This window comes from Gobius niger (assembly GCF_951799975.1).
Source record: "Gobius niger genome assembly, chromosome: 8".
In the NCBI taxonomy this organism is placed as follows: domain Eukaryota; kingdom Metazoa; phylum Chordata; class Actinopteri; order Gobiiformes; family Gobiidae; genus Gobius; species Gobius niger.
The window spans coordinates 17,219,670-17,235,842 of record NC_136859.1 but is presented as its reverse complement, the minus strand read 5'-3'; the positions used below and the strand labels follow the sequence as shown (position 1 = coordinate 17,235,842).

The 16,173-nt window shown below is 41.5% G+C and overlaps 1 protein-coding gene across 2 annotated transcripts; it reads right to left on the bottom strand.

Moving 5' to 3' along the window:
* Positions 1 to 418: 418 nt before the first annotated feature.
* Positions 419 to 14,979, bottom strand: limd1a (LIM domains containing 1a). 2 transcript variants are annotated; one of them, XM_079562368.1, is made up of 8 exons: positions 13,374 to 14,979; positions 9,942 to 10,043; positions 6,512 to 6,579; positions 4,810 to 4,878; positions 3,050 to 3,180; positions 2,140 to 2,191; positions 1,299 to 1,367; positions 419 to 1,162 (listed from the first exon to the last, which is right to left on the bottom strand). In XM_079562368.1, exons 1-8 carry the CDS (start codon positions 14,518 to 14,520, stop codon positions 1,028 to 1,030), a joined length of 1,773 nt encoding a protein of 590 aa, XP_079418494.1. In that variant the 5' UTR covers positions 14,521 to 14,979; the 3' UTR covers positions 419 to 1,027. The 2 variants fall into 2 exon arrangements, with proteins under 2 accessions (XP_079418494.1, XP_079418495.1); XM_079562369.1 differs by having other exon boundaries at positions 4,816 to 4,878.
* Between the last annotated feature and the right edge of the window lie 1,194 nt (positions 14,980 to 16,173).

The window sequence follows — 16,173 nt, the reverse complement described above, 5'->3', positions numbered from 1 at the left end:
TACGGATCAGAAGATTCTAGGTTCGACTCCTGGCTGGCTCGAAACCTTTTAAAATCTTCCAATAAAATGCTCTTTTCAGACCGCACCTAAAGGGCTCATTAACAACCGAAAGTGAAACTAAACCAAACACAGGCTGAGTTAGCCTCACTTTAATCTGGAAGTGTTTTAAGAGGGCAAAAATAGGTTAATAGCCTAATAGTTTTTCTTGTTTTTTTAAGTTATAAAACCAAATAAATTATTTTGTTAAATAACAAAGGTCAATAGCTTTGGCTACAGTGATTAGCGAAAGTTCTTTTGCAAATCTATGATCGCCTAATTCAGAAAGTCAAACACAGTGGTATGCACAACAGGTTTATTAAATATATTCTTTACAGTCATTAAGGTAAAATATTCTACTTAACTGTAGAAGGTTTGCTATTCGTATGAGAGTGCATTAAACAGGGAAAGGAAACAGCAAAATCTTATCAAAATTAAATAGACACAAATGCATATACAAAAAATGTCCTTGCAAGTGTGTTCACACAACTTCAATTCAATACAGCCTACCTACATAATAACAGGTAAAAATAAAATATTTAAGTGCTGAAATTCACACTATGTTTATAGAGTGTCGTTGATAATCGCATAGTAAAATGTGGATATTTTGATTATTGTTATTGTTCGGGCCACCAACGTTATGGCAGCTTTAGAAACAAAACAATCTAACCTCCAACTGAGCAAAAAAGAAAGATAGAAAAAAAAATACCCACAAAGGTTGAATCTCAAGTTTTAAGGCACATGTTTAACTATATATAAAAAAATTAAAACAAAACAACAGCCTAATATTTGTCAAGGCAGCTTTGGGTTGCATGAGAATACTTCATTATAGCTATAAACACCTTCCAGGGTAGTCCTTCTTCATATACATGTATCAAAACATAGTGCTTTAAGTCCACTATATATTTTCCATCATAAAAGAACTGTCCAACTACTGTCTGGCTGTTACCCCCAACCATCCACCAGGTGTCACTCTTCATCTACAGTACAATTAGTAAGAGGCCACGGGGGCAGCAGAGGCGCTGTTGGGCTCTAAATGCTTCATATGGCAGGAGTGGCACAGGAGGCGGCCTTTGAGAGGGTAGCAGCGATGACCCTCCTCATCATTCAGCTCCATTTTGCAGTCCTACAAGTAGTGAGGAAAATACCAGTGTTTGTTAAAATACATGAGAGAACTGTTACAAATGGTTGGATGCTTTAAGCTCCTAAACAGAGACCGACATCCATTTTTAAATATATGTATCGAGAAAATAATATCTCACCTCACAGTGATAGCACTCCACGTGGTAGTCTTTATCCATGGACACAACTCGAACAGTTTCATCCGAGCCCTAAATATTAAATAAAGAACAAGTTCAGCACATTATAAGATTACTACTTTTCATTATCTTGAAATGTGTTGTATACATCGTTCTAGTTACAAGAAGAACTAAGAATTTACTAAGCATTAATAAGCTCATGAGCAATTATAACAACACATTAAAGTGATAGTCTATAAGTTTGCAGAGTGAAGAGAGAGAGTGAGTGAAATGTGAAAGTAAACAATTAAAATCCTCCTCACTTTAACCAGAAAACCCCTTTTATTTTGCAAAATGAGGAGAGCAGGAACATGATATTCAAAAGTAAATGATCAAAGCTCCTCCCCCTCCCTCCTGATTGGACCTGAGAGGCTGGTTCTCAGGGAAAGCTCATCTCATTGGTCAACGCAGGAGGATATTAGACTCTGATTAGTTGTTTAGATCCGGGAAGTTGGGACTTTACAAAAATAATTTATATTATTACTTATACTTTACATCAAAATGCAAGATCATGTGGTCGATTTTGCACATTTTATCACTTTAAGGGGGTCATTTGCCAAGCGATATTTCATGTGTGTGTTGTTGTTGTTTTTTGCAGCATTCTCTCATTTACACATCAGATTTGGGGGCCTAACACTTCTGCTACAGGCAATATAAAATGGTAAATTTTGTGCAACATGCTCACAAAATAGCTTTTTTTCCCCCAGCATACACTCTCTATTCAGCTCCTGTCTCGATAAATGACACCCTCCAAGTTTACCAGCTCAAATGGTCAGCATTAAATTAAGCGCCGGTTGCAGTTTACCTCTGAAGGCAGGATAGGCTGGTTACAGGAGGCGCACTTTGGAGCAAGAACTCTGCAAAAATAAGAAGACATAAAACTCATTTTAAAAGTACAAGCAAGTTTCCCCTTTTTCTGCCCATATTCAAAACTCTCAGTCTCAACTGGACAGACACAGTGCCAGGTTTGCAGATGTGCTGGATTTCCTTCAACTATGTGACCATTTTCTTCAAAAATAAAGGAGAGGGGGGTAAATGTATTTATTATTGCCAGTGGTGTGCAGCTGGCAGGCACCTGGAGCTCTGAGTGAATAACAAAAGGCCTTTGAGGGTGGATAGGCATGACTGTGGTTAAAAGTCAACACGCAGCTGTATTCACAATAAGGGCTGTCTGATTTAATCTGTGTGGACATGTGAGCGTTGGCCGACAGTGGAGGGCCGTGTGCTTCTCTCTGTAGATGATGTCCCAAGAAAACTTCAGAGTACTTTTTAAAAAAATCTGCTAGACACTCACACTGTTGACAATACAAGTGAGTCAAAATCTAAACTGTGGCTTATAGGATTAAATCATGATATGTTTGTTATATTGTACAACCCCAACAGAACTCTTTACAATAAGGAGTATTTGAAATCTTCCCCAAACTAAGTCTATATTTGTCCAGAGCCAACAGAGTGTAGTGTCAACATGGTGTGACAGACCACTCTTCAGACAGTGATTTTTCCCCTGCCCCTCCACATAACCCTGACTGCACTTCTCATGTGTCGGCTACACGTGTCCACTGAGTCCACCCCGTATCAACCCGTAGCAGTAAAAACATAAGCTTTGATTCATAATAGACAAGACTGAAGCAAGACATGTTTAATAATGTAATCCTAAACTAACTTAGCACAGACTGAACAGACATTTTTAGGATTTGGTCGAGGTCTGTTCTCACCTGTGATAGTCTTTGACACAGTAGATCTTGTTTTCAGTGTCTACTGTGAAAGGCACTCCATCCAGACTCTCGTTACAGATAATACAGCGGAAACAACCAGGATGGTAGGACTTCCCCAGGGCCTGCAGGATCTGGTAAGTGATAAACAAATGAAATATAGAAACATACAGTAAGTACCATATTTTACTTTTGTCTCCTGTTGATGAATAATTAACCAGTGTTGGGGATAATACTTTGCAATTGCATTTAGTTACAGACATACTTGCCTTAAAATGTATTTTGTAACACATTCTGTTACTCTGGCCAATCAGAGTACTGTATTCTGAATACATTAAATACTTTCACTTAAACACACAATATATGGTGGTTCATACACTCGATGTGGGATTAAAAACATGTGTAAGTGTATTTGCACTGACATTTATTTATGCTTAAAGGAATAGGCCACCGTTTTTCATACTGAGATATGTTCTTACCTTAGCTCAGACGAGTTCATTTGTACAGTCACGTAAACAGAGCCTCCTCTCCTCTATAGCTCCAAACGAGGTCAAGATAGAAGCTATCAAGCTCTTCCATGTTTTACATGTGTTACACGATCCAAAGATGGTTACACAAAATTAAACAATATGGATTTATTAAGCGGATAAAAGGGGAACTATATTGCAAGGCGTAATAATCCCAGGAGTACTTCGGCGCCTGCACAGTAAAGATGTCGGATGTCGAAGTACTCCTGGTATTATTACGCCTTACAATACAGTTCCCCTTTTTATCCACTTAGAAAATCCACATTGTTTAATTTTGTGTAATTACACTTGGATCTTGTAGCACTTCATGTGACCATATTTAAATAGGGATAACGTGGAAGAGCTTGGTAGCTTCTATCTTCACCTCGTTTGGAGCTATAGAGGAAGACTAGGAGAGGCTAAATGCTAACGCTTCTGTGCTGTGTTTACGTGACTGAGCCACACAGGAAGACCAGACAGGTACGCATCAACTCGTCTAAGCTCAGGTAAGAACACATCACAGTATGGAAAAACAGTGGCCTGTTCCTTTAATGCTTAATTTGCTTATTTACCCAGAATTACACAAGAAAAAAAAGTGCTTAATGCTCACCGGGACAACAGGACATATCTGCTGTGGCAAATGTGCAGCCGCTCCAGTCTGTAGATTTTAACACTGGCAAATCATGGCACGCACGGGGAGCATACAATCACCCAAAATTTGCATTCCGTTACTCCCCAACACTGTATGAATCACACGCATGCATGCACAGGAAGCTCCGGTGTAAAAGCAAGATAAGTTTAATATCTAAGTGCACATTAAATTCCTTTAACCTTTATTAAGCCACGGCAGGCCCACTGAGATTCCAAAATCTCTTTTTCAGAGGAGTCCCGGCACCCTAATTTACATATTTAGATTCATTTATCATTAGAGGTAGGAGAAGCCAGAGCACCCAGAGATAATGCAAACTCCACACTCAGAAAGAGACTTAAAGATTCATAATCATTAGATAGACTTTTCCCCTCATTATTATGATTATTAAAAATGCATCCACACAAAAAAACCTTAATCTGTCTTGTGTGACTCATTTATATGATGAAAGACCTATAAGTATCATGGATAGGGAATGCGAGCACTGAGCCAACATCGATCTTAAGTCTTTATCCAGATGTGGCAACAGAAAACCCATCCACAGTGAATATTTCGGCGCACAAATGAACACACAGACACAAAAGCCACACGCCGCAAAGGTTACTCACACTCACCATGTCCATGATCAGATGTCCACATGCGTTGCACTTGTCTGCAGACTGCTGGAAGCCTGAGTACTTCGACAAAGAGAAGACCACAGTGATGTCAATTAAGACAAGAAGAGATAAAACCACATTAGGTTTCATTATATTGCAGCAGATTCTTCTTCTAACTGCAGTGCTTTTAGAGGCAAGAACACATGAATGAATGGTTTAATTTTGGTTGTTGAACCCAATGTGCTTTTTGAACATACTGAATTACATTACAACCAAAATAGTAATAGGCAGAAGCAATGATTATTGTAGACTACCCGATTCTCCACATTGTAGCATAACCAGCTTCTCATTTAGACTATTTTTACACTGTTGTACATTTCTTCAAATCCTCAGGTTATTCATTCCTTAGTTTCACATTTCTCTGAATGTTAAAATGGTGTGTTTTCAGAGGCTGGCATTTGTACTTGACCCAGGGTCCTAAGTTTATTATGTGCCACCATGTACTTGGCTTCGATGTGGAAAGTCCAAAGCGACAAGGCAGCTGCAGAGAAATGTGAGCAAAGAGCAAATTAAACTTGATACAGATGGAAGGTTGTGGTTTTTTTTTCATAGCTTATCACCGACAAGCAATGCCAAAGTTGGACTGATGTGTAGCAGCCTATTTTTTATTCTTTACAGGAATTAAAGAATAAGAACAATATTCTTTAGTGTCAATACTGACAAAAATGGTTAAAGTGCCTATGACACACATTTTTGTTAACTATTTAAGGTTTTGCTAAAGATTGTCCCCAGCTTTCTTTAGTTTGACTATTTTGGTGATGTTTATAGTTTCACTTCCTTATTGGACACGGACAGGAAGTGGCGTAGAAAAAGGTAAACGATTTTAAACCGTTGCCGTGCCGACCATGTTAAGTCAATGGGAAATGAGTCAAACTGCTATACGCTTGTTAACTGTGACGTCACACACAGTAATTATCTACTTCCAGGTCCAAACTGTTTAGAGTTCACAACTTTATCTGAATCTCCTGCTGAACTAACAACAGATAAAAGGCCACCGGATTCGAACAATATCGCTCATCATTTCTCCAGGTAAAATAAAGATATTTTATATTTAAAATTTGTATGGAATAATTAATGCCAGAAAAGCATTACTAATGAAAATTCAGTAATATTTCTTTGTGATCGGATGTGTAGAAAGAGCCTTGTAGTCGGCTCTACAGCAGGTTAAAATCAGCTAAATCCCATTATAATGAATACGGCTGAAGCTCCGTTGGATCCGGAAGTAGAGTGATGACGTTATCACTTAACAAATGTATGGAACTTTACCTTCCTCTATGTAGCTTCAAATTCATCTAAATAAGTCATATTTTTAAAAAGCATTAAAACCTGTCATGTGCACTTTAAATGTGATCATCTTTGGCAAAACTGACTTCCCAGTGTGATCGGCCTGACATGCCCTCATGCAATAAAGCACGTCTCCTGTTGCTGACCTCCTTTCAGTGCCACCCACCAGAGGAAACTGATATGAATAGGCACCATAAGATGCTGAAAGGGGTTCACAGGGTCATACGCCCTGACCTAAATTACATTTGGGCAAATAGATGTCAGGTTCAACACACAGCCAATACATAAAGAAAATGAAGAGTTCAGTAAAAGATGAGAATAAAGCAAGCATTGAGTCTATACAATTAATGCAAAATATCACCCTACTTACCAGAAAGTCTTCTTCACAAAACACCTTTCCTCCGACATAATAGAATGCTTTACCCCTCAGCCTTCGACCTATAACACAATGACAATGTGAAGTCAAATAGAGTAATTAGATTATAATCCATCCACTAAAGGGTGAAAAAATATTACATAATAAACCTTTCCAGTGCCTGTTGGAAGTCTAGTTCCAGGTAGGATTTTCCCCCGACACAGAAAATAGTCTTTCCGACGCTTATGCATAATGACTATGATGATTAATAGCAGCCATTGGAAGGTAATGGAGCCTCTTGCAATATTAATTATATCCTGCATATGCATCAACTCAGCAGACTTAAGATGTGCTTCTTGAGTCTTAATATAACACAAGTTGCTGCAGAACCAGGACCACATCTGCACCAAACATGCCGTGGGAAATTGGTGATTTAATCCAATTACAAGACAGGTGCAACGAATATAACTACCTGCTATATTAGATTTCATGGCTACACCAGGCCCGCTGCTCACTACATGTACTTTCCATGTGATTCCCGTGCTTCCGGTCTGTCTGTGGCTGTTTATATTTGAGATCTGGCTTTTCACACAAACGCAACACACACCAATGCACTTACAGGCATAGTGGCCTTTATGTAACTACGCTTTCTCAGGTCCCACAGGAAGAAGGAACATTCCACACATTTTCCAAACGGAGGGGGAGCAACGAGGGGTTAACCGCGGAAAACATGGGCCCCCGGTTTATCTCGTGCCTCATATACCTGCCTCTTTGTACTTTAAATTAAACCAACACAGTAGCTTTACTAATAGAGTTCAATAGAAATCGCCTTTTACTGGGCCCACATAAACCAATACAAATGCACCACTGTCAACAAAGTATGAACAATCAAATAATCAATTTAAGCACACTGAATACAATGTCTTGCATATAACGAAGGAGGAGAAGAAGGAGGAAGAGAAAGAAGAGGAAGAAGAAGAGGAAGAAGAAGAGGAGGAAGAAGAAGAAGAGGAGGAAGAAGAGGAGGAAGAAGAAGAGGAAGAAGAAGAGGAGGAAGAAGAGGAGGAAGAAGAAGAGGAAGAAGAAGAGGAGGAAGAAGAAGAGGAAGAAGAAGAGGAGGAAGAAGAGGAGGAAGAAGAAGAGGAAGAAGAAGATAACTCATTGAATTCTTGGAAAGACGTGTTGACAATAGAATCATCCTCATTCACAACATAATAATGTCTAAAATAGCCTAGTCTAAAACTGACTGGGGCAAATATAATAGAGGAGCCACTCGGACAATGTGAGGTTATTACCTTCATGTGAGGTAATTACCTTCAGACCTCCTATAAGGGAAGAGGGGATGACTGTGAGATGCGGGCCACCCCTCTTTTCACATTCCTGTCTTTATTTCCAATGAGACCAGGAGAAAGGCCCAGAGCTTAGGCTGGAGATAAGAGCTTAATTAAAGTCAGGAGTCACAGAAGACACTTCGAGAGGTGCCTCTAAAAACACTGCGCCTTCATGAAAATGTAAAACACCTGAGAGGCCACGCAGAAACACAAGGCTCTAATTAAACATAAATTTGATTTGTATAATCCCATATGGAAAAAATAGCAATTTTCACAACCAGGAATTCACAATGATGCTCCAACCCTGCTTTCCTTCAGTCAGAGATACCTCATTGAAACGTTAGGAAAAACATTTCTGTATTTCAAAAATGAGCGACATCTGGGGCGATTAGTCAAAGCCATAGAAAACGCTTGACCAGATGAAAGCATTCCAATGATGGACTTGGTTACAGATAGTTTTTTTTATTTTTTTTATCAAACTTTCTCAAGCCTACTGAAAGTTATTTCTACAAGTTATTGTGTAAACCAGCTCCTCTATCAACTTCCTCAATCTCAGCAGCACTAGGTTGAATGTTCAAGTGTTTGTCAATGATTCGCCGGCTGAGTCACCCCCTGCAACGAAGAACATGGGCTTCTGGAGGCAGCAGGAATGCCCTTCCCCTCCTACACGATGTTATGTACACTGAGGGGAACTACACTGAAGCAAGTGAGACGCAGAAACAAACGATCCAGTCTTGACACAGGCTGAATAGGTTGCCTTCATGTGACATCAATCTAAAGAGCGTAGAGTTTAATATTTAGGAGGAAGATATGGCAGAAGTTAAGCTTTAGCATAAATTTAGCCTGGAAGACCAAAATGCCTCACCTCCACCACAGCAAATATATTGTTTATTTTATCTGTTTATGGTTAATATCTCTGTTATTACTGGGCAAATAAAAATAAATACTAACAATAATAACAATGCATTGGTTTTATAAAGCGCTTTTCTGGACACTCAAAGACGCTTAACATTGCATCATTCATTCACTCCATACTCTGTGGTGGTAAGCCACTGTTGTAGCCACAGCTGCCCTCGGGTAGACTGACGGAAGCAAGGCTACCAGTCTGTGCCATCGGCCCCTCCGATCACTACCACTCACTCAGTACATTCACTGGTGTTCCCAAACAGTCTCTCATCCACGGACCGACCAGGCCCTTCCCTGCTCAGCTTCCGAGATCTGACGGGATCGGGCAGAGCAAAGGCCCACATAAAACAAACACTGACAAGGGTTAGCAAACATTTTGATTAATTCATTTACACCCAATCACTTAAGAAAACTTAAAGGTTCATCATATGTGGATTTGTTGTTGATATCTATAAAAAACAGTGCGTTCGAGAGGCCTCTGCCCTCCATCTGAAACCACTATGAAATGTTAGAACATTGTGAGCGCACTGAGGTGGGCAGTGCGTGCTCCCTCAATAGCAACACCCTTTGTCATGTCGGGCCTCTCTGGCACACAGCTCCCAGTGTCCTTTAGCAGCTCACTGGACGAGACGCCATGCCTGCATACCGCCCCAGCTCACAGGCATTCCCATGGAGCTGGTAGCTGCGGCGTGCATAACCCTCCTTGGCCCCACATGAGGCCAGCTATGAGAGGTATGTGGTGTGTAAACTCCTCTGGTCACTTTAAGATGCAAAGTTCACCCTTTTTCTGTCTCTCATACAAATAATCACGTATGAGGGAGGGCATGAGCAAATACAGAGGTGTTGGTGTCGGTCAAAGCTCTGAGGAGAAAGGTCAAAGGTGGTGTGGAATAGGGTTTTTAGAGATCCCAGTGCCACAGATATTTAGCATAATATACTACGAATTCACAAACGAAGATTCAAATTGGTATAGCCAAAGCATTTTTCTTCTTTACTTTTCCTGGAGGTGTGACTGACACACCCAGAAACCAAACACCAGTATAGTTAACCCAGAATAATTGTGTGGTATTGCTCGGGGCGGAAGAGAGTGTGCAGAAAGGAAGCACTTCTAAAAAGAACAGGGTCTTTGGCAGCACAGGACCAAAGCAGGACAAAGGATTAAAGTTTTAAGAATGAATGGGTGGTGCATTGTGTGGAGGTGTACTTACTGCAGGCGCTGCAGGTGAAGCAGCTGTCATGATACAGGCCGCCCATGGCCTGACAGGCCTGGCTCGCTCCATACACCGCTTTGTTGCACTTAGCACAGAGCCCTGCAACACAACAGAGCCAAGTCAAAGAAGGGAGTAAGGAGCTGTGTTCTCATGCATATTGTATTATCAAGCCTGAAATAAATAGGAGAAACACATATGGACACAATAACCCATCTTACATCACATCAGCTCAACAATGAAAAGAGGCATAAAACACGTCTCCAAAGTCTGGAAGCTGGAAGCGATGTGTGCTAATAAAAGAGGAAATGTTTTTCACGTTGTTCTGTCTTTGAAATTACTAAATGTCTTCATCAGTAGTGCAAATGTAATAGAAAACAAGGATCTAATTAACGTTATTAAACAAACCAATTACAAGTCTTGTGTTTCAAGGAAAGTGTTTTGTAAAGTCTGAAATTGCTCTAGACGAGTCTCATCCTCGCACTGTTAAACACAACTATATATATATATATATATATATATATATATATATATATATATACATATATATATACGACAATGCAACTTTAACTACGTCAAAGCGCCGTCACCACTGACCATGAACTTATCCAGACAGAAGTCTGTCTACAGATAAAGAGGTTTTTATAAACCGATTAGATATTCTTGTAGTAAGCAAATTGTTTTAGTTTTAAAAACAAGATTCAGGCCACTGTTTATATTTTAAACACATCAACCTTTCAGAGTAAACTGAAATGATGAACTGCTAAACTCCGAATCATTCATGCGCTAATGTGTCCACTCCTGGAGGAAAAGGTTGAGCACCACTATCTAATCTCACATGTCTAAACTACAGCAAGCAGGTTTTACACCTAATAAAACCCCAGGGAGACAGAATTGTAGATGTTTTTGTTCTTAGCAAATAACAGCAATGGCATGTTAATAGCAACCATTCGAATGACAGTTTCAATCTGATCACAATTAATTGTGCTATAATTACATGCATTCTTCAGACAAATATGTGACAGCTCATAGATTTGACCTGATCAAGCCCTTTAGCACAGACAAAGGCACCTCTGTTTCCAGTGTGACCAACGAGCATCACGCGGACGCTGACTCCAAAAACAGCGTTACGTTAATGCCGTTCTCCAAATGCTTCCTCTCAATATACAATAGCTCTATAAATAAAAACACTCAACTGCCTGTAATGTCCTAAGTGTGGACACATCGCCGGAGGCCTCAGTGACTGGAAAAAAGATTTAGAGAAAACAATTTGGTATTTTTAGAAAACAGAGGGAAATTATGTTTACATAATAATAATTTGAACCGACCTCTCCAAAACCAACAAATGCCCATTGAAAACTATTGAAATTGTAAATTAGCTTCACATAATAATTTGGAAGCAACAAATGTATTAATAATCAAGCTATTGTGCTTTTCTATATTTCAAATATTCCGAGATTAAGCCTTACGCATATTACATAGTTAGCGTAACGTCTGTATACAGGTAAGGGCTTATTTAAGTTTACTGTTCAGTGATATTCCTCATGTCTGAAGTACCTGACTTTCCTCTCTACACTTGACTGGAAAAACATCTGCTTTTGACCCTCTAGTCCAATAATCCAAAAATATTTATATTATTCATGGACTATAGATTCATGCCTGTAAGATTGGGGGAAGGGAAGCAAAGCATCACATCCCTCTTTCTCCAGCTGTCAAAACTAAATTCTACTGGCTACTTTCTGCCCCAAATGCCACTGTAACGCAGAGAAAACAACTTGCATGAGAACCAAGTTTGAAACCAATTTTGAGTTTGCTAAATGAAATGAATGGCGCAGTGTCTTCTCATGTTAGTCTCATACTGAGAACAAACATTGCAATGAACAGGAAGTCGATTGAAACACGTTAACACAAAACCACTAGAGAAGAAGCCAAAAACCCTGGGAAGACGTTGGGATTATATTTTACTGCCAGATGGGATAAATTAATGTCCTGCGTAAACACTGCACTAAACACTTGAGTCAATGCGTGTCTAAAAAGCACATAACGGAGATGCCCCACCAGCCCTGCGCCTTCCGGGGTGAACTTGTCTAAATCTCTCACGCGCTCAAGTCCTAGTCAATAACATGCCCATGATTCTCTTCGCTTGTCCACTGATCTATTCAGCTGCGCCCCGAGCAACTCTTAACTGATCAGGACCTATGTATATTAAAGACTCGTTTCTTAATTCCTCCCTGTCCTGCTCCAGACATTCCTCTGCGCTCCCTCAGTGCAGCCGTTTGGCACCAGACCACTTTTCCCAGAACCTCCATCTGCACTTCTGCCAATCAGCACTCCACTTGTTGCACTATTAGCTCCGTACAGCTGTGCAAAATGGCAAATTACAGTCATAATAGACACTCGATATTACTTGCAAAAGGCATTCCAATTTTATTAGATTAACTAGTTAAAAAGGGCCTTCATAAGGTAGCTGTTCAGTCCAGAATTTGGTTGTCAATCTAGCCCTTTTTTTGATATGAAGCATCTTAGCTATTACTGTATCTAATAAATGCCACAAGTATTGCTTTATTTACACTTTTCCAGAGCGTGGGAAAGGATTTTCACATAATCACAGGTTATGCCAGCCTTTTTTAAACAATCTGATCCCGATTTATTCCGGTTTGAGTCTGATCCAAAGAGTTCACTGACTGGTAAGCTAACTAACCCAATCAAGACAATTGAAACCAATGTGGTTAACCCCAAAAAGGATCCAAATGCTCCGTCAACTTCCTTTAATTTACCTTATGCTGCATGTGGAAAACTAGCCTACACAAGTTCCTCTGGCGTAGAGGCATGACTCAGCGGATGGGCCTTGGTGGGAAATTTAATTCAGGAACTGTGTGTGGGCTCTATGTGGGATCACCTAAATAAAAATAGACATATAGTGAAGCACTAAAAACCTCCGCTGATTACACAGCACCCTCCCACACATGTCTAATATTCAAAGCGCTGCTCTCGTGACTGTGACCTTAGCTTCAAAACACAAATACAAGCTCGTCAGGGGGCCTTGATGGGAGCAGAGATGCACTCCTGACTTATCCGCAGAGTGAAAGCAGTGGCGGAACTGCGTGGTCATGACCTGTCTTTGAATACAGCTTTGCATTCAGGGCCATTTTTTATACTTATCCTCCGTTACATCACAGGGTTGACTCAGTGTATCTTGTATTGTAAGGCATTTCAGTATCTGGCAACAGGCTACACAAGAACAAGATGATGGCAGCCTTTGCAATATGCTTTTTGCACCTATTGAAGTCGCAATTTCATCTATTACAACTATTACAAAAGTAAAATAGACTGAATGTGATGTAAATGGGAGCACAGTATTTTTTTTATAATCGTGTTTGTTGAGGGCAGGATTCTCGCCCTGGTTGGTGTCGGGTCACAACAAAGTCTTACCAAAGTAATCCTGCTTTGGTTGTGTATCCATCTCCTTTTCCAGGCGTTGAGTGATGGCTTCTAATTTTATTTCGGCTGCTGTGGGCCCCTGGTCGAGAGGTACAGTGACAGGAGACTGGCGGGGTATTTGTCCGGGCTTTGAGGCTTCAGGGATGCCGGACTGCCCGCTGTTAGGCATGTGGGTCGGACTTTGCCCTTGACTGGGACTTCTGCTGCCAGGTAAAACAGAGGGGGGCATGCCATCCGAAGTGTTCAGAGCATCTGAGGACATGCGCGAAGAGCCATTGTGGCTGGTTGAAGGTCTGGAAACTGGATATGGGGGAGAACACAGAGTTATGGGTTGCTGTGGAGTGGAGTGGCGCACATTGAAGTCCACTCCTCCCGTGAAGGCACTCAGAGGCAGGGTGGGGATGGGTTCTGGTTTGGCTGAGCTGGGGTGATCATCAGCCCATCCTTTACTGTGGTTCACTGGTGAGACTCCGGGCTGGCTGTGCTGAGATGAGAGGTTATTGCTGAATGGAAGACCAGCGTGTGGAGGCTGAGGTGCACTACTGCCCCCAGACAAAGTTTGGGAAAGTTGTCCCTCAATCGATGGGGCCCAGGAAGTCGCCTGACCGACCGGCTGACGGTGAATAGGCGCGCTGTGAGACGCATTTCCTAGGCTGGGGGCCATGGGGGGGCTCTGTTGGTATGGTTGCGGGTCAGGGCTCTCTCTGTTATCGTAATTGTTGCCGTAGCCGTATGCTCTGGAGGCTGGAGGCTCAGGTTGAACCGCGGTCTGGTGTTTCTGCACGTCAAAGTGCGCGTATTGACCCGCAGCCGCAGGGGCAGAGAGCATCGGGGGCTTGGCGGCTGCCTCTCCAGACTGTCTGGAGCTGTTAATAGGCGGCCGGTCTTTGGTATAATACGTGCTGTTGTGACTCCCGTTCATTTTTAAAGCCTGGTTGTTCTTTGCCATTTCTTCTTGCTGCTTCAGCATGTGTATTTTTGTCATTTTAGTGGCAAAGACCCTCCGAGTCTCTTCAAAGTCAGGGTTATTTCCTGCGTCTCTTCTCGTTCGGAATAAACCATCCCTGGACGCTTCATACATGTTCAAGTCCTCAATAAACTTGCTTGCCTCGAGTCCCAAATCCTCGTATTTATCCATTTTGCAGGTATGAAAAGGTTCAACACAAAAGTAGTCTGTAATTACTCCAGTTAGAAATCTTGCTCACAATTATAGATCGTCCTTGTAGAGGGCAGAAGTCCAATGTCCTCGTGCAACTTTGTTCTTCCTCTCGCCGTTATCCGCGGTGCCAAGTAGAAAAGTACAAACTGGACAACTTCTTTTTGTGCCAAGCTCAGCTCCGCTCGAACAGACCGCCTGTGTGAAACCAGACCTGATCCTGGACCCGCTATAAGCGCCCCCTCCCTCCTCCCGCTTTACAGTCCCACCGGGAAAGATTCATTCAAAAGTTTGTTCTGACTAAAACACGTCACAAAGTTGACCAGACTCGAAAATAAAACCTCTCCGTCGATTAATCCAAGTAGAAAACAGCTTAAATCAGTGCTGCCTTGACAGAAGACCTCGGGTACTGGAGCGCGCTGCCGTACGTGGCCACCGGTCGAGAGCTGCCACTGAAAACAGTTTGTTTTTAAAGGCGCAGTGCGCACTGCTTTGGCGCATGTGAGCTGACCGACAGCGCGGAACTAGTGTCGTCTTGAAATAAAATGTAAATGTCAAATAAAACAAAAATATGACACTCAACGCCTTACTGGGCAGAGACCACACAAGCGCTATTCGTTTTCCATAATTTGTCCAGACAAAAAGGTTCAACACAAAGTTTTAAATAAAGGACTTAAACTTTAGAGTCTAAAATATGAGCTCATGCAAAATATGCTCCTTTCATTTATTCCTACACACAGTCGCCTTTTCTAACATTACTAGCTGAGACCCGGCCTTCGGCCGGGCCTCGCTAGTCTCCACATTTGATATTCTGAGATTGTGAGTGATTACAAAGAAATGTCCAACCCGTCACACAGTTCACCTGTAGACCAGTGGTTCCCAACCCATTCCAAAAACTATGGCCACTACAAATGAGTAAAAGAATGAAGGCAAAAAGCAATTTCAAACAAACTGCAATTGGAGTGTTTGATGCACCCGTACTCCTTTCTTATAAACTACGACACAATATTTTCGCTAAACTCGGGGAACAGGATTGAAGAGACAGTGGAATAATTATGGATAAATATTAGGGGTTCAGCTTTAACGGTTTGGTTCACGGTGCAGGACCTGTGGTTTGGTGCATCACGGTAGTGTAAAAAAAAAAAAAGAATGAGTAGGTTTTGAACTGAAATAGCCTAATGATCGTTGTTAGACAGTATTAATAACCTTACAATAAAATTGGCAATGCGTTCAAAGCTGCTTTAGAGTAAAATGTACCACAGGGCTCACAATACGTGAAAGCAAAATAGAAAACAAATGGTACAGTAGCAAAGAAAAAAAAAAGAAAAAAAACTGCGCAGTGCAGGCCATGCGCTCGTTAAGTGGTTTCATTTTCGCTGTTACTGACACGGAGGATAAATCAGTCGGAGCAGCGCGTTTGATTAGAGGCTCGTGTTTGAGCAGGTTTTGGGCACGCACGCACACGCACACACCTACACACGCACACACACGCACACATCGCCCTGTGTGGATGCGCGCACACGCACGGCAGTCAGATCTCGTGCACTCGCGTGTTTGTGACAGCGGGTTGTCCTCGGACAGCAGCACCACCAACCACGCACTCAGTACTGTCGCCAGGCTTCCTGGTGTTCCCAA